This window comes from Alosa pseudoharengus, unplaced genomic scaffold, assembly GCF_046254945.1.
Source record: "Alosa pseudoharengus isolate Yale_2024_CS ecotype anadromous, Long Island Sound unplaced genomic scaffold, YU_APseudo_1.1 YU_APseudo_1.1_scf_19, whole genome shotgun sequence".
Taxonomy (NCBI): domain Eukaryota; kingdom Metazoa; phylum Chordata; class Actinopteri; order Clupeiformes; family Clupeidae; genus Alosa; species Alosa pseudoharengus.
In genome coordinates, this window is record NW_027468657.1 from 22,553,676 (window position 1) to 22,579,710 (window position 26,035).

Below are 26,035 nucleotides of genomic sequence, written 5' to 3' on the forward strand. Positions count from 1 at the left end.
CGGGAAATCACACCAGGAAAGACCAGCGCAGCCACCGCTCTGCACTCGCCGAACCTGGAGGTTTGTAAATCTTCTACCATCGCATTTTGTTATTGGCCACATCTATCAAGTTCTGGTGCTTTCTTTTCTCCGTTTTCTCTGCTTTCAATATTTGCCACAATGGTGCAAACTCGGAGATGGAGAGGGCTTGGCATGCAGGATGAGGCGTGAACGGTTGTTTCAGCACCATGTTGTGAGGAAAGGACAAGTGTTTGAGGGGCGTCAGGTAAACATGTTTTTGCCCATCTGTTGTTCCTTGTCTGTGTAGATGGGAGGCAGACAGATTGTTTGTAGCGCCTCTCCGACGCAAAGAACGTGCCGGCATGCCATCTAATGTCTAAGTATTAGATGACTTGTTTTTCTTGAATGCATAGACTGGTGAATTACACACTGGTGTAAACCTAATTGCAGCAGGTCGATCCTACCCATATTCCATAAGCTCTCCACGGCGTGCGAGTTAGTTTTGAAAAGAAGATGCAATCCAGTTTTAACGCGCCATTTTATTTAAATAATTTATCAGCTGCTGCGTCTAAATTCATGCTTGGCACTCGCGTTGAGACTGTGCGATGCGAGCGCGCGTGCGTGCGCGTGGAGGGTCCACTGGGGTGGGGGTGCGCTAAAGGACAGAAACAGAGGAGGAGTGGGGCTACTGCAAAACAGCTCATTTTAGCTTGTTGCATGAGGCAACTCACCGACTTTACTTTTTCCTGACCGTGTTTTCCCTCTCAAAGTCTAGAGATGTCCATGCTATACAGTACACGCATACAGGTGTCTTACAAACTAGCAGTGTTTAAAATGTTTCAGCATACCCTGTGGAGCGGAACTCAAGAGCACCAGCAAGTCAATGAAAGTTTAATTAATATGAAGAATTAAAAACCAGTGTGGTGATCATCGATGACCAACCGTCGTGCTATCACTGCACTGCTCCTTTTGCACAATAATGTACATTGCGCTTTCTGGGGAACTCTTGCTGGTGCAGTCATTTATCTGAGTCTGTTCATCTCATGGCTCAAAGCAGTCCTGCTTAACCTTTAGACCACTTCATTTGTATTGTCAACATGAGAACATGAGCCCTGGTCTATGGGAGCAGGCTCTGTGAATGAGTGAATCTGTGCTGCTTGGATAAACCTCATGCCCTTAAGGGCTGAACTGAGATCAGTTGTGATTAGGTCAGTCTCTCTCCTCATCATCATTAACACGACATGGATAACTGACTCCACATCAGCTGTGTCTTTTACACCATCTGCATTGTGAACTATGAGGACTTGGCCCCTTGGTTTTGGGATAGTGCTGAGTTATCCTTCACAGACAACACTGAATTTAATTAAACCAGCTGACTTCACCATGACTGTTAAAATGGCACTGTATTCTGGACAATTCTGTATATAATTCAGAGAATATGATAAGTTTGAAAATAATTATATTTTGCCATACTCAATTCTGTTGGCATATGACTTTGATATGATTTAGTATGAAATGCATAGCTGAGGTAAACAGTTCTCTGTCTAAAACTATAACTGAATGCAGGTTTGTCTGTGAAATTTATGAAGATTCATCCATTTAGGACATCAAAAGTCATGTCATTCCTTATATGCTTATTGAAGTAGTAGGTATACAAGGTTATTTGTCAATGGATGACGTTTTTTGTTTGTTTTGACTGGTTTTGTATTTAAATATGAGTGTATTTAGAATTGATCTGCACACACATCCTCAGGCAAAGAATGAGTCAGAGCTGGGTGCAGAGTAGCTAACAAAGTGTCATGTGGTGATATTAGCACTGCTCGGGATAAAAAGCAAGGTGTTACTACCGTGAACTACACAGTGAGAAACCTGCAAGGTTTGAGGAAATCATTTGTGTGATAGATAAGGCAATTATGTGTCTCAGTTTGTACGTCAAAAAGATGTGAGAACTATGTATTTAAAACATTTTATTCCTAGGCTGTATGCAAATGTTCCCTTGTTGTCTTAGCAACATTGCCTTTTGCCTTATCTTTATGTATGTATCATGACTCTGTATCATTACTGGGTTGCTTGGTTTGCAACTTTATGGTGGTGATGAGTCGAATACACAGTACACACCTCACCCATAAAGCTCCAGTCATCCCAGAACGTTCCTATTTTTAAATTCAGTGATATCTCTGATCAATTGCTTTCCACGCCAAGAAAAGCTCAAACGACGCCCCACTTCCTTTGGATGTGATGGCTGTGGAACGCGTGTGTTTCGTTTGGTGGGACTGCATCTGAGGAAAGCCACGGACAGGCAGGACGACAAAGACACACACGCGTGCTTTATTTATCTGCCATCATGCTGGCATAATTATATGAGTGTCACCTCTGTCTTACACAAACACACACATACACACACACACACATGCACACACACACACACACACACACACACACACACACACACACACACACACACACGCACACGCACGCACAAAAGCAGGAACGCACGCACGCACGCACATAAGGACACACAGACATATACACACACTCTCATATGCACACAGAGACACACACATACCTACACACAGACACATCTACACAAGAACAACAGTGAAGATGTTCAAAACACTATTCATCGTTTCACAATTTAGAGAGTAGGTTGTATGTGTGTGTGTGTGTGTGTGTGAAGAGGGGGGGCTCCCTGTCGTTTCTGTCACAATTGGTGTCTTGTCAGTCATTTCAAAGTGTGACAGGTGTGCGGTAGCAGGTTTTTCAAAGCCACCTTCGCCTGCGATCATCAGCAAAGTAGACAGCATAGCCCCTGTCATCGCCAGACGCTTCTTTATCCAGCGAGGGAGAGAGAGGTAGGGACAGAGAGAGGGAGCGAGCGAGCGAGCAAGAGAGAGAGAAATCTAGTGATACATTATTTATATCAACATAAAAATAACCTCTATCAAGATGTGTGATGGGGATTTTTGTCTGTGTAGTCTGACTCTTTTGAAGGCAACACTAATCTGCGGTCAGATAGAGTCTATGAAGGCTAGGAGGTGTGAAGATGAAGGAAATAGGAGCTGTAAAAAGCAGAGATTTCTCCTGCTGCTCATGACCAATGCATTTGCTGTGAAACTAATTTGAAAAGGGGAGCCTTTAGCTCTCTGGCCTGTGCATGTTCAATCAAGGCTTCCGGCGAGTAGCTCCAAAGTAAGCCTCAATGGTGGCCTGCCACAGATCGTATCAAAGGATGCATCTGGAGAAAGACGGCACGACGCCACATAGTCCAGCTGTGGTCAGACTAGCAGATAGTAATTGGATAGCCCTTCGAATCTAGCCAAATGTTACAGCAATAATATTCAGAGGACTGCAGAGAGTCTCCAAGCATGTTAATGGTAGCCTTATCTGTTCTTTGCAGACTTCTGTGTGTGTGTTTGTGTATGTGTGTGTACGTATATCAGTACAGTGACTAGCTCATGGGCACACACACACACACACACACACACACACACACACACACACACACACACACACACACACACACACACACACACACACACACAAACACAAACACAAACACACAGGCACACACACATGTAGAAGCACACCCTTAAAGCACATTGAAAAGAGGAAGACTCTCATGCATTTGTCCTTGGGCAAGTTGCATAACTAAAGTGCGTGGGCTTTTGCAGGGCTCTCGATATGTGGTTCTCGCGGTAGTGAAGTGAAGACAAACCAAGCGGCCTCCTTGTCGGAGATCCTCTGTCGCCGCGTTCCACACTGTAAAGTCATGCGGATACCCCATTGTGACACAACAATTAGTTTCAGATGTGTGTGGGTGGGAAGGGGGGTGGGCTTTCCTGACCTTCTTAGTAAGTGTGGCCCCCTTGCCCACTGCTCTGTTTTGACAGCTGCTACGCAGGAGGTTAATAGGACCTGAGGGAGTCCAACAATCCCCTGTACCCCTGTACACCCTCCACCTGTAATCCCCACTCACCTGGTGGTCTGCTGGTGATACGTGGCTGTACACAGGCCTGTATGGGTCAGTGCCTGCTGATGAGGTGGCTCCAGAAATGTCAGCGGGAGACATCAGGTGGCTGCTCCATCAACACAACCTTTGGACTCGACTCCACTCCACTCCACTCGACCGGCAGTCTCTTTGAACTGTCGTCATCTGGGGGGTGGCGGGGTGGGTTGGCCCTTAGTAGTGCAACTGAGTGGGTCTGCCTGTGCCTTGGGAGTAAACAGAGAGAGAAAGTGAGAGAGAGAGAGAAAGAGAGAGAATGAATATCTGATGTACCATGTACACAACCCACCACACTCAACTCAAATGCTTTGGCAATTCTGTAGAAATTTATGGTCATGCCAATAAAGCTTTTTTAAAATTTTAAGTAGAGCGATACGCGCGCGCGCGAGAGAGAAAGAGGCATAGAGAGAAAGAGAGTGAGAGAGAGAGAAACTGGCAGTAGCACTGAAGTGTCCAGCTGTAGGGGAGTTGGAGGCGGAGGTGGAGATGGAGGAGATGAGATGAGTGCTGAGGGAGCAGCAGAGGCCCTGAGCAGTTGGATGGAGGCCTCCTCTGAGATTAAGGGGGTTTTGTGGCCCTGTGCCAAAAAGCAGGAGAGTTTGAGACAGACGGAACTATGGCTGTGCTGTGCGCTGCTGTACAGTGGGGATAAGCCCCTCAGAATCCTCTTCATGGGAGCGGGAGGTGGAGGCTTGGGCAGCGAGGGAGGAGTGAGGGCCATCTCCCTCTCTCTCCATCTCTCTCTCCATCTCCCCCTCTCTCCATCTCTCTCTCGCTATCCATCTTTCCTCTGCCTTTATCTGTCTGTTTCTTTCAGCACACTGACTTCCAGTCTTATTATCTCTCGCTTTCTCTTTCTCTCCTCTCTCTCTCTGGTTCTCCTTTTCCTTTCTTTATTCCCCGCTGCTCATGTCTCCTTACTGCTGTCTGTCTTTCTTGGTTTTTCTCTGCTCTACCTTTCCCTTCTGTGAACAGTCTTTCCCAATCCTTCTGTCTTTCTTTCAGTGTATCTCTCACAATGCTTATTTCTCTCACAATGGTTAGTCTTTTCCTTTCTTTCTTTCTTTCTTTCTTTCTTTCTTTCTTTCTTTCTCATTCTCTCCCTTATCAGTGTCTTTCTGTACTTTCTGTACGTCTTTTCCTTGCTGCAGTATTTTGTTGTCTTCCTTTTTAGATATTTTAAGATGTGGTTGTCTGGGTAACAACTCCTCCACTCCACCTGTTGTCATAATGCCTCTTAATTGGCCAGTGCAGGAGCAGGAGATGGGGAGAGGAGCGGAGCGGAGAGCGTCTTGGACGCCAGAGAAGCGCGCGACTGACTGCACATGGATTATGGCGTGGGTGTCGCTCTGCGTTTTGGGCCAAACTGCAACCATTGCAAAAGCCTCCGAGTTTTGTGCCGAAAGGCTTAAGAGCTGTGAGATCCTCGGAACGGAGAGAAAGGAGGCCTAGCGGCGAGTGGATTTGCTAGATCAAACTCCTCACTAATCTCCTTTACCAAGAATGGCGTTAAGATTAACCAAACCACAGCTAAAAAAATTGCTGACAGAATTATTTTTTTTTCCTTTTCAGCAACAAGCTGCCGTATAAAATTAACTCATTTTCTAGTTATAACTTAAACATGCCATGGGCTATTTCCTATCCAGAACCTTATTTTTCCCCCATTTCTCTCCCCACCTCAATCTCTCTCATACGGCGGCGCCGACAGCGCTGCCCATTGTGAGGCGCAAGGCTGCTTGCCCAGTCAGGCGCGTAACGAGCCAGATAGAGGCGAGAGGACAGACCCAGACCTAATTAATGACCCAGCATGCTCGGCTGCCGATGAGAAATATGGCCGGCTTCGTGGCAACGGTGTCACGCACCCGAGCCACTTCCTGTTGCAATGACTTGAAATTAAGTTACAGTTGCTGCATATGGCCCCATAAGCCCTTCTAACATGGGCCCTCTCGTCAGATATTCACAGTTCCACTAGATTACCAGTGACAGAGATCAGTCAGCATCGCCTCTGGCTTCGATGATTTCTTAACCCTATGGTGACAGTGCTACAGGTGAGTGCTGAATTGTGGTAAGCTGAATGCTGAAAACACTGCCTTTTGAATGTACCATGGAATAACACAGGACAACGTTTGATAATAAATCATAGTTCGTAACACCAACCACAATGTCTCGCAGGAAAAGAATGGTCTTTGTTTTGGTCTATTTATATTTTCTTGGGTGTGTTTGTTTTGCGTTTGCGGAGGCCTTCATGAGGCCACAGATCTGTCCAGTGTCAGGACTGGGCCACCAGCCATGTGCTTAATCCCCTCCTCGACGCCGTTCCGCTGTCAGATTTGCTTTGGGAAGCGAGGGGGTCTGCACACAGCATAACCTAATTACCCTTCATACCCTGCCCTCCAGTAGCTCAGTAACCTCCTCAGAAACACCCAAACACACACACACACACACACACACACACACACACACACCCAAACACACACCAAACACACACAGGGACACACAAACACACAACACACAAACAGACACATATACACACACAAACAGACACACACACACACATTTTTCTCTGAAACTCACAAACCACACAGACATATAGTAGTTTAGCCTTCCTGAAAACGCTGAAGTATAATAAAAAAACACGCAAACACCAACTAGAGACACCCATTTACCACCACTTGTGTGTTATCACACAGATCTTTGCCATGTCCTCTGGCTATGTTAATGAGGTTTCATTACAGTAACACATTACGTACACACCTAGTCTGCTGGAGCTGCTCATTAAATAGCAGGTCAGGCTGGCAACACACACAAAGGCATCTGATCTAAGTACATACACCTGTCTACCCCCAGAACATAACGGTCACTATGGTCACTTTGACACAATAGGCAGTCTGCCTAGGCTTAATATCAGAGCCCTCATTAGGAAGGAAATGTTCTTCATTCAATACTATACAAATAAATTAATCAAATTCCTCAATCGATGCTTAATCAATGACTAATGGCCTTTAATAGAGGATAATGGTACAGGTGAAGTCAAAACATGGGTAAGATAAACATGCTTCAGTGAACATTAACAAAGGGCAAACATGGGCAAACATGTGTTTTCAGACATGGCAGGTCAGTGCTGTAACAGATGGAGAGTCCGATTGAGAGAGTATGCATGTGTTTGCGGCTCAGCGGATAACTACAAAATGTGTAGGATCACTTAGTACTAGAAGTTACTCGTGTAGACGAAATCCCGCACACTGTCCTTCACACATGCAAGTACTTTATTATACTTCACACAACGTTTCGGTCACACAGACCTTCCTCAGGTGAAATTCATACGAAGTATAATAAAGTATTTGCACGCGTAAAGGACAGTGTGCAGAATTTCCGTCTACACGCATTACTGGTGACCTTACCTTTTCCGACTCACCTGTCCTAAAAGGCTTCAGCGCTTCAGCAGGGCTCTAGTTGTGTCATTGGTTATGTCACAGAAGCCTTCGAAAAGCATCGGCTGGGAAAATGTCAGCTATCAGAAAGTTGTTGTTGTTCACTTCACTTAAAATGGCCATTTAATGCAGTAGGCGTAAATATGAGGTTTCTTTTTTTCCTCTGTTGGGTGTGGGAGTTGCGTGACTTATTTGTGAGTCTGGTGGGTGTGTTTTTATTCTTTTTTGTCCCGATAATTTGTTTATTGTCTATCTGAAAGGTGCTTTTGTTGAGTGAGTCTGCACGTTGTGGGAGTGCAACGTCCATAATGTTTTTTTGATGAGGAAATAAAGCACTGAGCAGGAAAGCATTTTGCTTGATAATTACGCAATGTTTAAACTGCTCTTAAAAAATGTCAGGCGTTGTCTCTTTGCCCTGAGGTAAAATGGCATCTTTATGGGCTCGCCTTCCTCCTGGTTATTGACTTATTTATGTGGCTTGGCAGAAAGACAAGCACTGACTAAATCAGATGACTCTCTGGCTAGATAAATGGCCCTGTATAATGTAGCGTGGGGGCCAGACTGTTACAGTCATTTAACATTAGTATTTGGTAATTAGTGACTCCAGAGCAAATTAGAAACAGTTTCACTGCAAAGAGTTGTGAGGAGAAAAATCCACATGTACATCCCCAGAACCATCAGTAAAGGCTTTTAAGATTTGCACGTTCAAGTATCTATACATCCATGCCTACCTAATTTGACCTTTCTAGAGACAGCATGAGGAACATTCCGTTTTACACCCATCATTCCAGTCTCAATCCCAGCAGGTTCTGCTGTAATAACTAGCCTCTCCCCCACCACCATTGCCCTATAGCCATCCTATCCCCCCATTCCTACCACCACCACCACCACCAGAAGCCACCCCTAGCCCATGTGCACCATTAATGAAAGGGAATGAGATATTGACCTAAAGGAGCCGCACGTGAGGCAGTGCAGCCCCCCCGTGTCAATTTGTCAGCAGTCATTTTTTAATCACTGCTCTGACAGGGGAAACGCAGAGGTGCAGCCTTTCACACAGTCGCTGTGTATATATATATATGTTGGTGTGTGTGTGTGTGTGTGTGTGTGTGTGTGTATGTCAGTGGCCTTACACAGAGCCAGGTGGAATAAGAAAAAGGAGATATGACATTTCCCTGCGAGTCTACAGACGATGATCTATACGCGTAAACAACTAGAGACACACCTTGACATGTCACACAGATTGATCGAGTGTCTCCTCTCGGTGTGTCAGTGAAATCATTCATTTATTCAAGGGTGAGAAAAGGTACCGGTATATGATTGGTCGAGATGGCAATTTGAATTTAAGTAACTCGCTGCAGGCTCTCCACAGTAACAACCTTCATGTTCGAGCTGTCAAGAACATGCCAACAACATACTGTAATCTGATGCACATCCGGTACAATCATACATTTCCTCTGCCCAGAAAGTGACGGATGATGTTGAAGTTTATTTTTTCCTTCTTCTTCTTCTTCTGCAAAGTCATAGCTTATTCATAATAGGCCCTCCAGGATTGTGTATCCAGAAATATCCCAGGGTGATTATTACAGAAAAAATGGACCAGTGCTCCCCTCACCCTCCAGCAAGACCAACATCATTTACGCCCATTCGGTTACATGAATAAATGATGCAGGACTGTTACAGCAGTGGCCGTGGCACAGAGCTGAAGAGTGATACTCTGTATTATGTTGATATATGTGCTTTCAGTTGATTTATGAATATATATATATTTCTTTTCTTTGAAGAGAAAAGATTTATATGTTCTCTGTTTTGCCTTCGAGGAAATGCAGAAGTCATCGTTCAAAGAGAGGAAAACTGCAACAGGAAAGCAGAAATAGAGTCAAAGGCATTGTTGACAAAGTCTATCAGAGGGCTGGGAAGAGATATACTGTACGATGAGGTGGGAAATGAGGGACTGATAAGGAATGTCTTTCCTCCCAGATGCAAGGCACATCAGTTTTCTTTCGTAGGTCCAGTGAAGCAGTGTGCCTGGCCAAATGGTGTTTTAAATTATGTATTTTGGAGCTGTGAGATCACAATTCTCCATACCCTGTTGGCTGCAGGGAGTTCTGAGTCAGGATTCCATCTTTGTCCATTGATTTTTCCACCTCCAAGCTCTGCTTTCCTAACTCATTAAGGCCTGGAGAAGGGTCGCTCTGGTAAAGGCCCTCACCAGTCAAGCCAATGACTACTCTCTCTCTCACAATCCCTCGTTTTCTTTTCTTCTTTATCTCCCACCCTCTCTCTCTCTTGCTCTCTCGCTCTTTCTCTCTTTTACACACACACACAGACACACACACATATGTATACACACACACATAAATAGATATTACTTTGAAATCTCGGTGAATCTGATGTCACAGTGGCTCTAAACTGACCAATAATATCCTATCCCATTATCCTGTGGATAATGGCGAAACCTGCTGAACTGGACAACTCTGTCATGATGGAAGGACATTCAGGCAATATCCCAATTACTTTGCTTTAGCTATCAATCCAAAGTCATTTTTACTGGGCTGGTATCAGCACTGAACTTTTGAACTGAGAGTATCATTTCACAGAATATAACTGACAGAATAACTAAACAGGCTTAGCTGCTTTGTCCTAAAAACAGCTTTATTGTGTTTGTATAAAAATATCTTTGGTACATATTTGGATTCCTTCAGGGTATTGTTTGATAAACAAAGACTACCAGATATATACACACAACCACATAACAAACAAGCACTCACAAGAGTTACACTTTGAAATACTTTTTGATTCCAAAATAGACACCTTCACATAGAGTATTGTACTGTCCGTCCTGTCAATTATCCTCAGTGTTGGTTGGTTCTTTCTACTGAGACAGACACAGCTGTCCAGATGTAAAGTCAAGCGCAGATCACAGAGGGCGAAGAAACGATAAGGACTAATTGGCGCGAGTGGGCCGTGTTTAGATAACATTATATTGCCTTGCGCATAAGTGACTGGTGTGGTGAACGAGCCAGAGATGCCCTGCAGTTACTCTGCGCTGCGCTCGCTGCTGAAATGGACGTTATGTAAGCTTTAGATTCCTCGCACAGCCTGGAGTAAAGAAAGGGTGAGCTTCTCGTTGTTTGCCATCGGTCATAGCTGAAAAGGTTGGAAGATGTTGCAGAGATATTTGTTGTGTGTGTGTGTGTCCGTGTGTGTGCTTTATATGATACACACAGTATTTTTTTTTTTCATGAACAGAAGTAACTCAGTGCCAAAACATGCTTTTGACATATGCCATAGGATGACCAATGCCATAAAAATGTACAGTAGGTCTCGTTTTTTGGGTAGCACACTCCTTTCAAACAATTACATACTACTCCTATCCTCATATGCCCACTCTGTACCCTTCACTTCTGCCCTATGTGTCCAGTGCATACATTTCATGACATATGCAATACATTCTCCTGTGTGCGATTTAAGTAGAGTTTCTGTCAATGTCTAAAAACATGTCAACCTGTGGCTAGGCCTGTCTTTCACGGCGAGCTCCTGAGCCAGTATTTCATCATTGTGCTTATGCTGTCAACTTCGCATCACCCAACCGTGGCTTCATGCATTCTCCTTACTCCACCGTCTGCACACGGAGTGTGTAGCGTCTGTGGTTCTATGCGCTGAGGACCCACTCCCATCTGAGAGCCCGTTGTTGCGTACGAGTGGCCCATTTAATCCCATTAGATAGATCACTCTCCCCGTGTCCAGCTGTATCCACTCCCATCTTACGCTGCAGTCGATGGATTAGATGGACTAATCAATAGGAAAGTATTGTGTTTCTCCTTGGGCAGAGGGCTTCTTTGTTATTGGCTGTGTGTGATTGGCTCTCGCTGCGCGCTGGCTCTTGGAGAGATATGCTCCAACGCTACCTTTCATTTCCTTCCCCCTTTGATCAGAGACGCGATGGAAGCCACCGAGATAAAAGATAACGCCGGTCTGGTCATTTGGAGCAGTTTTTCTCAGAGAAGAGAAGAGCGGTCCTCCACCATGACTTTTTAGGGTCCATCGTAGGAGGACAGGCTCCCACAAGGGGGTTCTTTAGAGAAATTATGTCAGATGTCAAAACAATTTTGAGGACCTCATAAAAAAATATAAACAAAGCAAAAGAAAAAGGAATTTTGATGGCTCGACCTTTAAAGGATGTCTCCACTGGGATAACAAGACAAATGTTTAGGCCCCCAAGCTTTGCGCTTCATATTTTTCTCCTCTGATGTCAAGACAGGTCATCCAGAACATATTCTATTTGTTTGTGTGTCTCGATGTTTGTTTATCCTTTTGGCTCCGTAATTGCGTTACCCCTCACCCCCCCCCCCCCCACACACACACACACACACACACGCAACAGGATGGCGGAGAGCACTCAACAGGGCCTACTCTATTATGGCAGCCTGAGCACACAGCTGAAACACCTGGGACTGAGGCGCTAGTGCAGGTCAAGAGAGATGCCTTGGCCATTACTCTACTGAGCGCCACTGAGGCGAGCTTGGAGAATTTACAGCCTGGCCTTTAAACTAATGTTCCTGCTTTGAGTGCAGGGCCCATGCTTCAGGCAAGGCAGGCTGGCTGGCTGGCTGGCTGGCTGGGTGGGTGGTTAGTTGGTGCTATTGAATAAGAGCTGAGCTTCATCCACAAGCTGGTGGGTGGATGTGGTTCGTGCGGACCTGTATTGAACTGCTTTTCGTTTGGTGGAGCGGCAAGCGCCTCCAAGGTCACACAAGGGCATTTACACAATACTGCGATGATCCCCGCACTGCTGTTTCAACCAATGCGCCCCCATCTCTCTCTCTCTCTCTCTCTCTCTCTCTCCTCTCTCTCTTCCCTCCCCCACCCCACCCTTTGCACACACATTTGCTCCAGTCAGCGCTGTCTCTGCTATTCTGCGGTGAACATGACAGGCTCCTTCATGGTAATATAGCCATTACAAAGAACAGTATCAGTCAAGACACTGCAAGTGTGGATACAGCCATTGTTCAGGTTGTGCAGATTCGATGGCAGTTTGGCCCTCAATCGCTTTAATTGATTCTCACCACCAGAAAAGAGGAGAGAAACACTGACCCACAAGGGTGTGAGGCCAGAACAGGTCAACACACATACTACTTTTGAAGCTTAACCGATACTCATCTGACCTCATCGTGCAGAATGTTGTCAGCACAATGTTGCCACTGACACTTTTTTGTTCCCCTTTGGTTATGGTTTAGCAGGACGAATGACATGGCAATGGAGGAATAATGAGCATGTTATGAAGCTCTGTTGAAGTCTGCTATTGAAAGAAGGATTGAAGTTATTGTGTCCCTCACTATAAATATAGGACCTACAAAATCTTTATGATGTCAGTATTAAGACACTCTCTCTTGCTCCGCTCTCTCTCAAACTCCTTCCTGTTCACCTCCATTCTACACATACAGAGGGAGCAAGAGTGTGTGTGTGTTGTCACAAATGATTGATCGTTTAACCAGCCCATGAAGCAGTTGATGGTGAAAGAGGTTAGCAACGAGAGACACTTGCGCTGTAGATCAGTGGATTTTGGACAGTATCGTTGCAACAACATTTAAATGGTAAGAAGTGGTTGTTTATGATATGTTCAATAGCAGATTGCTCGCTTTTATATCTGTCTGTTGCTTTATTCTAAGTAACAGTTGTTTAGTCAAGTTGTGCGTTAGATGGTTGCGTTTGCATTGTTTTATTCGTGTTCTGATTGTGATATATTTGCTCTGTGGTGTCGATCTTTTGTTTCTGGTAATGCCATTGACACCCCTGGTTGTGTCTACTGCTTCTTTAAATCATAGCTTTCATACTGAACAAAGTCTGAGGTAAATCGTTTGCTGTTGTGCTGCCGGGGAAACCATATCGGTGACATAATGACTTGCTCGCGTCTCTGGGCTGGAAAGAGAAAGGCGTCAAGGGTTTGTTTGGAGGCATCCCCGGGGTAATGTTCAGTTAGTATCTGATTCAAGTGTAATTCGTTTTTAACACAGACATCATCTGTGCCGCGGCTAATCGCCACATTTAGCAATACGTCAGTATATGTTTTGATCTCACATCTTGGCTGTCAGAATAATAACACCACCCCCCTCTCCTCAACCTTTCTGTGCGGAGCCGTCGTTTGGCTTTCGAAGAAGCAGTCGCTGTCCGCGGTGCTGAAGCCTGGGCTACCTACCGCGTCTCCTGGTTGTGAAAGCTGCCTGCAATGTCTTGCATTGATGAAAAGTCGAGCGCATCTGTTTGAAAGCTTGCAGATTGGAGGCAGGGCGCGCTGGTGTGTCAGTGATCATTCATCCCTTCTTGACCGACTGTGGTCCCTATACTGCAGTGATGGATTTGCATAGGCTATGTTTATGAAAAACTCCCTTACGATCAATTAGACTCTATTCTGAAATGCCGTGCTGGTTTAAGTCAGGTTGATACAGGCATAACGCTTTAGATAATTTCATATATGTGTCAGTTAAGGTCTTCATGCACTTACTTTTAAATTAAGTTAATGAATAACCTATTATTATTTCACCATTTATGTCGGGAAATCAGTGAAGTGACTTTTATTCAAATGAGTCCTCTTTGCGATGTTTTCGCTCTCTCTCCGTGTCAGAAAGATATTCCAACAACTTGACACACAAGTAGCCTAGACCTATCAACAAAAGAGCTTTCGTTCTATAAAGATGCTGACGTATTCCATCTGGTTAATGAGGTATTGACATGTTCCTGTCCCAATTATCACTCACACACAAGCCCAGCCAACCAAACGGGGGACAGATGGGAATACAGCCTGCTTGCCAAGGGGTGCTTGAAGAGGGTTGTAGATTTAAACAAACGACAGAGTGTGGCTAAACCTATACGTACAGCACAGCGCTTTCCTCCTAGGTTCAAGCCTATCGATACCTGTCGATAAGCTAGCACGGTAGCCCACCAGTCAGTTAGTTACACTGGCGTGTCTTGGTACTGCTTGGAGATTTCCCCCACACTTTTACCAATCATCAAGGTTACAATTCCGCTGTTTATTAACTTGCTGAATTCCAGATAAAAAAATAAAAAATAAAAAACGTGTGACATTGTGTGACGTGTAACATTTGAGTGATAATTTAATACAGCGCATTGTGTTGTTTTCACCGAAAAATTGTTGTGTTGACATTTAGAGGTTCCTAGTTCCTCATCTGGCTGTACTTTTGTGTGTGGCTCACTAATAAGGGCAGATATTAACCCCTTCAAGAGAGCATCATGGCAGCAGTCGAAATGTAAACGTCTCTTTTTCCTCAGCTGTCATCATAGCCTACCACATAGGATAGCATATTGATTAGAAGCTTCATTTGTGAAATTTTAAGGTGACTTAAGCCTGTCAGTGTCTCCATCTCAGTGAGACTACAGTTTGATCACGTTTCAATCCCACAATAGATCAATGATAACAGATGGAGATGTCAGCCTTCCTCTTGGTGCTCTCAGCTCTGCATGCCACACTATGGAACAAATGTGGTTTCTCTGAAAGGTGTCTCTTATGAAACTATAGCTTTGAATACTGCGGTTGAGATAAAAGCATAATAACTCTGTCATCAAGCACACATTTGTGTAACTTCTTAACTGCATTCTATGAAATTTTTGCCAATATTCCTTGCAGCCCTCTAGCCTCCGGAGAGCCATAAACTGACGCAAGAGAAGAGGCCATGTATCTCTCCCTCCCTAGGCTGTCCTCGTCTTCATGTGCTCCTTTAACGCTCCCACTGATTAGTTTGTCTCTTGCCTTCCCCCACAGGAACGATAGAGATTTATCCAGAGTGCAGCACATATTGACAGCAGCAAGCCAGTGCCAGGCCTTGGGGAAACAGAGGGCTACATGCAACTTGCTCTTTAGCTTTTTGTCAAGACCTGAACACACAAGTGCACCATGGATTTTGTGATGAAGCAAGCTCTTGGGGGTAAGTGCCACTGATTCACTTAATATCTCTTCATGTGTCAATTTACTGGGGACCACTTCACTTGGACTGTCCACCTGCAGACATTACCAAACCCAACGGTTTAATCATAAATTGTTGTTGACAGAGATTCAACCGACACTTTGTTCTGAGAATCTGAAGACAGTCTAATCTGAGAATCTGAAGATAGTCTAATCTGACAATCTGAAGATGGTCTAATCTGAGAACCTGAAGATAGTCTATAGGAGACCATCCGAGTAAGGGGTGACCTTTTACTCCATTCAGTACCATTGGTTTAAAATTGATGGAAGATTAAGATAGGACACTGATCATTATTGTGAGAATGTTAACATTTCAGATGACAAAGACAGCCTTTGTTCAAGACTCATACTGTGCCAGCTAATTAAGTTGCAAAAGTCAGACTCCTCCTAAAAGCAAAGAGAAGAAAATGCTTAAACAGACACTGATGATGCTTCAAATAGATGAGAGCTGTTTTGTTATTACGACTCTCTGCAAGTGCTTTGCTGAAGCTCCCATTCAACCCTTAATGTTATCTCTGAGATTTCCCCCATGGCATTCATTTGAGTCCACAGTCCTACTTTGCAATGCGCACAGTATATTTTGACACTCCAAGCGGCGTACACATATGGTCATCAACATGGGTATACTTTGCCTAAAGGTCAATGAGCCCTTGAATCAATTTCCTGATTTGTATTCATCAGTAGAATGAGGAAAGGGTCATAAAAATAGATTTATCCCCCTACTGCCAATCCCCCTGGAGCAGCTAGTGGTAGAAAATTGCCTGTCTTGAAAGAGCCTGTGGTCATGTGACATCCCCTTTATGTCCCATGTCATAGCTTTGCAGCGATCTGATTGGATGAAGCCAAGGGGGGTAGGGTCCTTTCTCTGTCCGATGAGGAAGTGGATGAATTGAATAGTTGGTGTCCTTTAGTTCTCCTGCTCCAGGGGTAAGTCCTGGTGGGCCAGGCGTGTGAGTTGAGGCTGACCTAAATGATAAATGAGACGGGAGCTGTTCTGTGGTTGTGTCCCCCCCTCGACCTTCAAACGTGGAGAAAATAGCCAAGCTCTGATCAGTCATCATCTGTAATGATTAATGTCTTTTATGACCAGCCTGACATTTGATTGGATGCAGACACATTGTTGAAGGTGAAATATGTATTTTTTCCAACAAAAAAGTGAAGGCGATGTTATATTGTTTCCAAAGCCATGTGTAATAATGTGAAATTTCATCCTTTCCCTGTCTCTTCGCATGTGTATCACTATGGAAACGCTGGGAACATTTGTTTTTGGTGTGTCTGATTTCTAGAGAAACTTTCTCAACAATACAAAAATTGTATTTTAGACTAGTTAGACTAGAAAAGAACGGCATTTTTTTTTAAATTCCAAACATGTCATGGGGTTCTTGTAAAATGCAAAAGGACTTACTGTAGCAACGGTCCTCATCCCTGCTCAGATTACTTGCACAAACACAGTGCATTTCTGCTGTGTGTCTGCCAGCCAGGCGAAGGCAATGGCCCATGTCCTTTTTTCTCCTGTTCAGCTGACTGTGCAAAACAAGCTCCACACACAGGCCTAGGAAATTGTTTGTCGAATGGCTTTTGGCTTCTAGCATACTGTACATTAAGACCTTACATGGAGCGAAAAGCAGCACCATCAGACGTGCGGATGCTAGTGGGAGGCCTGTGATTATGTAAAAGGGAAGGGGATTGAAAGACGAACCTGAAGCATGCTTGAGAAAAGTAAAGAAAGAGAGAAAGAAAGAGAAAAATAGGATAGAATGGGATAGGATAAAATGACATGATAGAAGGAAGGAAAGAAAACGTTGACATGAAAAGGAATGGATTACATAAGTAGTGGCAGCCCTGGCACTTAACTTCAAAGTGACTCCATTGTCTGACAAGACTGTTGTGACCTGCTAATGGACAAATGAAAGACAGGCATGGAATATCGCCCTTTTCCAGCCGTTTCTCTGGAGGATCGGCAGGAACTCAAGGGGAAGAATGGCCATTACTAGGAGGGACAATGTTCCAGCACATTCCCTCTGCTACTGTAGTGGTCATGCACAACACGCCTTGTATTATCAAATCTTCATTAAAAACACATTTTGAACTTTGCCATTGGTTGAAATACAGAAAATAATGCTGCAAGGCATTCTATTATTACAGCTTAATGCTTTAAATGCTACTACTAGTAGTATTAATACCAGTATTAATACCACTAGCACTTCTACTTTTGCTGTTCCTACTACTGTTACTACCTCTATGACTACTGTTACTACTACAGGTTGTATAATCAGCACCACTACTACCACAAGTTGCTGCAATGTTGTTCTGGTGCTTGGATTGAAAAGATGTTATAGTGGCATTGACCTATTTTTTGACTATTTTCCTTTCATCAAAGAATTGCAAAGTGCTTAATTCACATGCAAATGTTGTAAGCCAGTGCATTTGCATATTGACTCTAAATGGGGAGATTTTTTTTCTGCCTGTTCCTCCCCCTGATACATAAATGCTGCTATTAGCGTGCCTTCATCAGACAGGAAGCAACTCATCCGCTCTCTGCGTAAGCGGCTGCTGTTGCACTCGCTGGAGCGCCTTTGATGTAGAGCCAATATAGTAGGATCATGGTACGGAGGGAGGGAGGAAAACAGTCCGCGTGGCTTTTTTAACAGAAAAAAAGAAAACGACTTTTTGATTCTGAAAACTTCTGAAGCGGTTTCTTCCTCAGCCATTGTAGTAGGAGTGTGTGGTAGAGTGGTAGGACGGATGGAGTGCTGAGCCTGTATTAACGTCATCCACATGCGTAGTGTAGGATGTTAGAATATCAATGCCATAGCTACCCCACCCCTCCTTCAGTCCGCTTTGTGCTCTTTTATGTCAGATTCACTTTATGTAATCCCTATTTTTAACAAGTCAACATCTTGAAGCCCTGTATTCTGTTATGTAAAGTTGGGTTAGTCTGGCTGTTTTTTGTGAATAGCTACTAAAATAGTCTAAAATGCTGTAGGCGATACTTTTTGGAGACCCGGGATACATAGTGTGAGGATGTATATTCTCTGAGAACACAAAAAAGCCTCTCCTGCCATTGTAATAAGCAATAAAGTTTCCACGTGTTTCGGGCATACTAATCAGGAAATGTGCAAAGAAGTAAGCATCCTTCCTGCCCACAAGTCATTTTGTGTGCATGTGTTGCTGTTACATCGGCAGGAAGAAGTGGACTCAAGCGAACCCAAGTCTGGTGGACATTTTTACTTCCCTTAGCCTTAGTAAACTTGCTCAGTGGACTACCCCCAGAAATGTTTACATTACGAATAAAAACTTTCAGTGCACTAGCCTTGTTGGACAATATTAATTACCATCATATTGCTGTAATCCATTATATACATGATTCTGTCAATTCCTGTGAGTATCAGTATAGGCAAGTTTCGTATAATGTGAACCAGAGCTAGACCTTGCCCTAAACAAGAGGTAAGATCTAGAACAAGATTGAACTAAGGCTGAAACAAACAAGAACTGATGCTCAGCGTACCGTCTTCTACAGGAAGTATAGGGCTATGGGTAGGCAGGGGAGATAGATGACCTTGTGCTTCTGCAGAGAGTGAAAGGTCCAACAGTAAAAGCAGGGATGTTGATGTCCTGGATCGAGTTAATTATCTATTACACAGCTCGCAGGGGGAATGTTGACCTTTGCCCCCTTCCTGAGACTGACCTTGCGCACACAACTCCCGAGGGATTGTGGATAACCTGCTTCGTACACCTCCTCCGAGCTCTCATCTGTCATTCCAAGGTGTCCTACCGCACAAGTGCTTTTGCCAATTAAGGACTGGGGTCAAAGCGCACAGGGGAAACAGACAGGCCAGGAGACTTGCGCTGGCCGCTCCTTCTTCCTAATCTCCTGCCCCACCCCCCCCCCCCCCCTCCCCACACACACACACACACACACACACACACACAAGTCCACACAGAGCGATGGAGGCAATTAAAATCACAGGTGATGGCAGTGCATCCATGCAGGAGGTAGATGTATAAGTTATGCATAATAAATGGCTGTCATCAATTATGAATATGTCTTACCCTCCCTCCCTCTGCAACCCTCTCTCACTCTTACACACACACACACACACACTCCCTCTCTGTCTCTCTCTCACTCTCTTTCTCCCTTTCTCTCACTCTCTTTTTTCTCCCTCCCTTACTTCCTCCCTCTCTCCCTCTCACTCTTTCTTTTGCCCATGCTTGCTAAATGGCCTGACCCCAGATGGTGTTTGTTCCAGTTTGTTTATTTTCAAATCCCCTCAGCTCATGCAGAAGCATGCTCGTCGACGTCGTGAGGTAACGTCTGATTGCCGTGGCTTGACACCCGGATGGTGATCTCCAAAGTGGCTCGAATCGACTGCAGTTGACACATAGCCACTTTAACGACACTGGCTGAGTCTGTTGTGCTTCAATATCAAAATAATGAGAGCGGAGCATGTTTTTGTTTCCAAATATACAGTGTGTGGCTTGAGAGGATCATAGGACCTGATGTGGTAGTTAAGAAATGTAGAGACACAGAAGAAATATACAGAGCCCATAAACCACCAGAAACTTGGAGAAAACAAATATTTGTAATATATGTTTCTTTAGTGGCTCTGTAGAAATACAATATTCCAAGACAGAAAACAAAAATTTGCTCACACCATTAGTTATATGAATTTGGCCTGCCGGGTTAGTAGTACTTTGTATTTGTCTGTCTTATTGTCCATTTAAGTTGTATTATCCACTGTGTTTAAAAAAGCTATTCAAATGAATATTCTTCCATAAAGATGTGAAGATTAGTCAGAGAGTATTTTTTTTCCTCAGGGCATATTATTTCTCTTTTCCTTTGCCAGAAAAAAGCTTTTTTAGTTCATATCAAGGAACAGGTCTATCACATTGCAGTCAGTGCTAGTGATACAGCTGTATTTGAAAGCCTCTTCCTGAGAAAGTGTTCCCACTGACTGCTGCCTCCAGCCGCAACAAGCTTGGCCCATGGCCAGAGCCTCTTAGTCTCCCAGAAACAGATCAATACCCAGATAAAGTTTTCACTCCGCTGGCACATACATAATTCATATTCACTCAGGTGGTCCTGTATTTATGATCGATCGCCCTGCCCGAACAACAGCGGCTGTGTCAATGTAATGGCGGAAGTTTGTGAGTTGCATGGTGTGGGAGGGGGGCCGTGTCTGAAGCACTGGGTTATTCGCCGATGCCATAATCTTTGCTACTTTGCACGACGGGCGAAACGCTGACCACTGCAAACTGCAGAGATCTTTTATCACCATAGGAGCCAAGAGCAGTCATTTAGTAGCTGTTGTCAGATCAACATTAACGGCTTTTGGCAGTCCAAGAACCTGACTTGCCCTGCAGAGCAATTACCATGTTCACTGTAAAATGTGAAAATGATAATAGCTTGCGTTGGTATTTGTTTCGAATGACTAATTCACACACTCACGCATGCCTTGGCATACTCACAACAATGTTTTTTGTTGTGACAAGGGTTTTCTGGGTGAGTTATGCATATAAATAATTGCTGAAGTAAATGGTAGAAATGCCTCATGCAGATGACCTGGCTATCACTGAAACTTCACAGCTGATACACAGAACCTGTTATGGCATTTAAGGTAACCTCACCTGTTCGATATACTGCACACAGGTTTAGGAGCACAGCACCACAATCATTCTGATAACTTCAGTGAAGTGCGAGAAGCATTTAATATCCTAATAATTAATATCCTAATATCCAAGTATGGCCCTTATTTATAAGTCTGGGCATTCTAAATGCTATTGAAACATCCGCTTTGTAGATACAGTGTCTTGAACAGGAACAAAATCAACTCACTCCAGAAAATGAAATGGACCGTCTTTCACTACCTTTTTTATTCTCTGCTCCACTCGTTCCACACTGGAATACTGATACAGAATCGCCGGCTTCATGAATCATGGCAGGCAGGCATAAAGGATGGACGAGGTTTGGATTTCAGCGTTGGCTGGAACAATAAGGATTTTTTTCCCCTCCCCAGGCAAACAATACCACACGCCTGAGCTGAGTTTTTAATTATTATTTATTTTTTTCTTTTTGCTGATCAGTCGGTTGGCGCTGGCACATCTCTGAATTTTGATCGCGGGGATTGGGAGTGTGTGGCTCTGCAGTAGTGCCGTCCTGCAAAGGCTAAAGCCTCCGACAGCAACAAAGCCCAGGCGCTGCCCGGTCCAACTGCTGAGGAGTGGGTGGCGTGGTGGGCCATGTGTGTGTGTGTGTGTGTGTGTGTGTGTATGTGTGTGTGTGTGTGTGTGTGGGTGTGGAGGGTGGAGGAGATGGTGGTGGTGGTGTGGCGTAGGGTGGGGTAGATCTGTGACACAGTGAGTGCAGTGACGTGTGAAGAGTCTTGGGGGTGTACGAATCTTTCTCCAGTCGCCTTGGCCTAAAAGGGCCCTCTAGTCATTCCTATTGTTATGATTTGATGTGTGCTTTGGGGAGAGCCTCCTATTCATATTGTGTGTGTGTGTGTGTGTGTGTGTGTGTGTGTGTGTGTGTGTGTGTGTGTGTGTGGACATACACACAGATAAACTGATAGTTGCTGGAGCCATTTATAACTATGCAAACATGTGGACACTGTATTTCTTTGTATAGGAGTACTGTTTGTACTGTATAGGAGCAGTTTAAAATAAAAATGCATTTGAAATGTGCACAGGTGTGTGTGTGTGTGTGTGTGTGTGTGTGTGTGTTAAAATACAACACAACAGTAGCATGGTGCTGTTATTATCCCTGTAATACTGATTGAGGGGGATGTAACTCCTGTTCCGGTTCCCTATTTTCAGATCTAATCAGTCCTTGAAGTCCTTGACAGTGCTAATAACACAGCCCTGGATTTGCTGTGAATAACTGTGATCTGTCACCTTTGCCCTGTGAATTCCTTAATGAGTGTTCAAACAAGCTACTGTAGTCGGTGATTAAACACACACACACACACACACACACACACACACACACACACACACACAGAACTGCTGCCAGAGAAGCTTAGATATGCCAGCAAATAGTAGGTCAGAAACACATATCAGTTGCAGACCATTTCTGTCCTAAGATGGACCTGGAACAGTGTCCACTGGTGCCACTGTAGCACAACACAAGCTCACTCTATATTTAGACCCTCTCTCATTGTGTTGCACTTCAATGCCTCCCTCCGTCTGCAGACACTCTGTTTTTAGAGGGGAGAGAGTGGATAAGAGTAAAATAGATATTCATTTGGACACCCTCCATTTTACTCTTCCTGTGCCAGCTGACCTGAAACAGATCCAGGGCAGTGTGTATTAATGATGGCCATTAGTGTGGTTATCATTATTAATGACACACTGGTCACCAGGCAAGGCAAGGCCAGGCAAGGCCAGCACATTTCATACACAAGGGTAATTCAATGTGCTTAACATAAACAAATGCAATGAACAGTAAATAATAGTAAATATAGACATACAAGGTTTAAAAAGTAAAGTACATGAAATAGAATAATTAAAAGGCATAAAAACACAGAGTACATCTGATTAACAGGAAGTCTATTTGATCAGTTAGCAAAAAACATCTGAGATTATGCTACATGCAGCGCTACACTCTGGGGGCATGAACATAGGGGCTCACGGACATACCCCCAGATTGTAGCACTGTAGCTGCCTGGCTGCTTTAGCTGTTGGAACTAGCAACTCAAGCTATTTCTTTATTCGTATCGACAGTACTCAGTGACCTCGAGAAACGGAGATATGTGAAAGATACTAGATTGAATATGGACCTGTTGTAATTGTTCAGCGTGGAAGCATCCAGACTATTCTTGAGTAGGGGCTGTTTTCAGGGACTTGGGAAAAGTGCCAGACAGCAAGGATGCATTCACAATGTAAAGCACCTCTGCTGCTTTGAGGTGAAAAACTGATTTTGAAAAGAGTGTCTAGGCCACATGTGGAAGAGTTGACATTCAGTAGGTCTACTATACACTCACCACTATTTTTTAGTGGCAAGCTAAATTCTGACATCATATTTAGTTCTCTTTGTAGCAGGTGGTTCCAGATGTTGGGTTAATAATTGGGAAGATATGCTCAGTCTGATTTGATCAAGTTTATATTTGAAAATTGAAATAGCACACAACAGTTTTTTATATGTGTGAAACATTTCTTTATGGATTTCATAGTGGATCTAAAAGTTGTATTTGCTCCATTTTCTTCCAGTCTTGATTGTAACCGCTAGATTTTGTTTCCATGGTGCTTTCTTTGCAATTTTGAATTGAAATTATCCAGTAAATCATCTACAGAGTCTGATAGTAACAGTTGACTTGGGGTCTGTGAAAGTGCTCATGTGATCAGTGATCATTTATGATGATGACAAGGAATCAATGACTAAGAGAAGAGAGCGTTATCTCTCCCTCCTTCCGTGTCACCTCCCTTTCCCACCTTCCCCATTTGATGATAACCTCTCTGTCCTCCCTTCTTTAGGACTGCTTAATTCCTTTTTCTTTTCACTCTGTCATCCTTCCATCTCTCTGTATCTGTCTTCTTTGTTCCCCCCCTCCTTTCGTTCCATCTTGCGTTGCATTTCTTTGTTCATCTGTCCAGCCTCTGCATCCAGCATCCTCTGCTGTCCAGCATCTGTCCAACCTCCAGTCTCCCTGTCTACATGTGTGTTTGCCCTGACTAATGTCATGATCATTATGCATCTCTTCTGCCTCAGCTTAAACCTGGCGAATACACAGACACTGACTCCCTGCTCCTCCAGAACAAACCAAGTGCCTCCATCTTACATCTTAAAGCAGGTTCTACAGCTCTGTGAAGCTGTTAATGACCCGATGCTGAGCTGTTCCTCTTCTTTTCTCCCCTCCCTCCCTCTCTCTCTCTCTCTCTCTCTCTCTCTCTCTCTCTCTCTCTCTCTCTCTCTCTCTCTCTCTCTCTCTCTCTCTCTCTCTCTCTCTCTCTCTCTCTCTCTCTCTCTCTCTCTCTCTCTCTCTCTCTCTCTCTCGCTCGCTCTCTCTCCCTTCCTCCATCCCTCTGTCTCTCTGCAGGGGCCACCAAAGACATGGGGAAGATGCTGGGCGGGGAGGAGGAGAAGGACCCCGACGCGCAGAAGAAGGAGGAGGAGAGACAGGAGGCCCTGCGGCAGCAGGAGGAGGAGAGGAAGGCCAAGCACACCCGTATGGAGGCCGAGAGGGAGAAAGTACGGCAGACCATTAGGGACAAGGTAAGCAGAGCAGCCATCCATCTAGTCTCTCCAGGGGACTGTGATTGCCCCCCAGTCACTTATCACTTGCAGAAGAGCTGGAAGCAAAGCCAGCTGTAAGATGTACATTTGGAGATGGAGATGTAAACGTGTTCTCCTAAATCTTTTGATTGGACTCCAACGTGTTTCTGTGGGTTTTTTTTTCCATCTGTCTTGTCTGTCTAGAACCCCTGGTTATAGTCTCCTGTCGTAGCCCATGCCGTACACCGATGATTTATGAAATATGCCGCGCACATCATGTCCCATTCACAACAACCACCATAAAACTCCCTCTGACAACGCAGCCACCTCCTGACATGCAGACAAGACGCCACATATATTATGTATCACCGTATGCCAGCCATCTAGAGGCCTTTTGCAGGGGTACTGACAGAGCTGTCATCAGGTCAGTGCTCTGCTCTGGGGTGAAGGCCCTTTCTAGTCATACCAGGCTCAGCATCACGTGGACGTGGGAAAGCTGTTGGTGTCTGGCCTTCGTGTCAGTGATCGAGTACTCATGGCCTGCACCTAAATCTTCATGACACACCATTGAGTGGAGGTGCAAGGTGAATGTGGCTCTTGCAGGAGAGATGCTGTCAAAATGATGGCTAAGACTTTCAGGCGTTTCAAGGCAATGGCATGGAGCATTGTGTTTTTATCTTCTTAGCAATTGCTGAGTAATATCTGGTGTATGAATAAATGATGTGAATATAAGGACAAATTTGTACAAATATAAAGAGAGTGAACTACAACAACTGAAGCACAAGTGTGCATATACTTTTATCCTTACCCATGGGCATACTGATATCCCAAATGACTACACTGCAACTAAATTGTCTTTGAGCTTGAGTTATTTAGGTACATACTTTGTAATTCTGGGCTCACCAATCCCATACAACCCCAAAGTTACCAAAGTTTCTCCCCTTTCTGTGCTCGTTTAGTATGGCCTGAAGAAGAAAGAGGAGAAAGAGGCTGAGGAGAAGGCGGCCATGGAGCAGGCATGCGAGGGCTCGCTGACGCGTCCGAAGAAAGCCATCCCCGCCGGGTGCGGAGACGACGACGAGGAGGACGATGAGAGCATCCTGGACACCGTCCTGAAATTTCTTCCCGGACCACTGCAGGACATGTTCAAGAAGTAACGGACATGGAGGCTACGCTCCAGGCTGGCAGGAAGGAAGGAGATAGGTTGGGGGGGTGGGTGGGGGGGGAGTGGAGGAGGGGCTCTCAGAGCCAGGATAGTGGGGAAGAGATGGTAGATGGAGGGGAGTGGGGGGAGGGGGAATTCCTTGCCAAACTGTGGAAGGCTCATCACTGCCTTGACGTGATTTTTGACGTTCTGTTTTCATTTTGTTATTCTAAAGTTTTTAATTATTATTATTATTATTATTATT

At 44.5% G+C, this 26,035-nt stretch overlaps 1 protein-coding gene across 1 annotated transcript; it reads left to right on the plus strand.

Annotated features, from left to right (window-relative positions):
- cplx2b (complexin 2b) lies at positions 1–25,803 on the plus strand. Its single transcript, XM_076292919.1, has 4 exons — positions 1–60; positions 15,215–15,377; positions 24,451–24,626; positions 25,586–25,803. The coding sequence occupies exons 2-4, from the start codon at positions 15,347–15,349 to the stop codon at positions 25,781–25,783; spliced, it is 405 nt and encodes a 134-aa protein (XP_076149034.1). The 5' UTR covers positions 1–60; positions 15,215–15,346; the 3' UTR covers positions 25,784–25,803.
- Positions 25,804–26,035: the final 232 nt, after the last annotated feature.

Bases quoted from the DNA above. Each gene is read 5' to 3' on its own strand.
- cplx2b (XM_076292919.1), top strand. From the start codon at position 15,347: ATGGATTTTGTGATGAAGCAAGCTCTTGGGG. The intron at 15,378-24,450 runs GTAAGTGCCACT...GTCTCTCTGCAG, and splicing joins GATGAAGCAAGCTCTTGGGG to GGGCCACCAAAGACATGGGG. The intron at 24,627-25,585 runs GTAAGCAGAGCA...GTGCTCGTTTAG, and splicing joins GGCAGACCATTAGGGACAAG to TATGGCCTGAAGAAGAAAGA.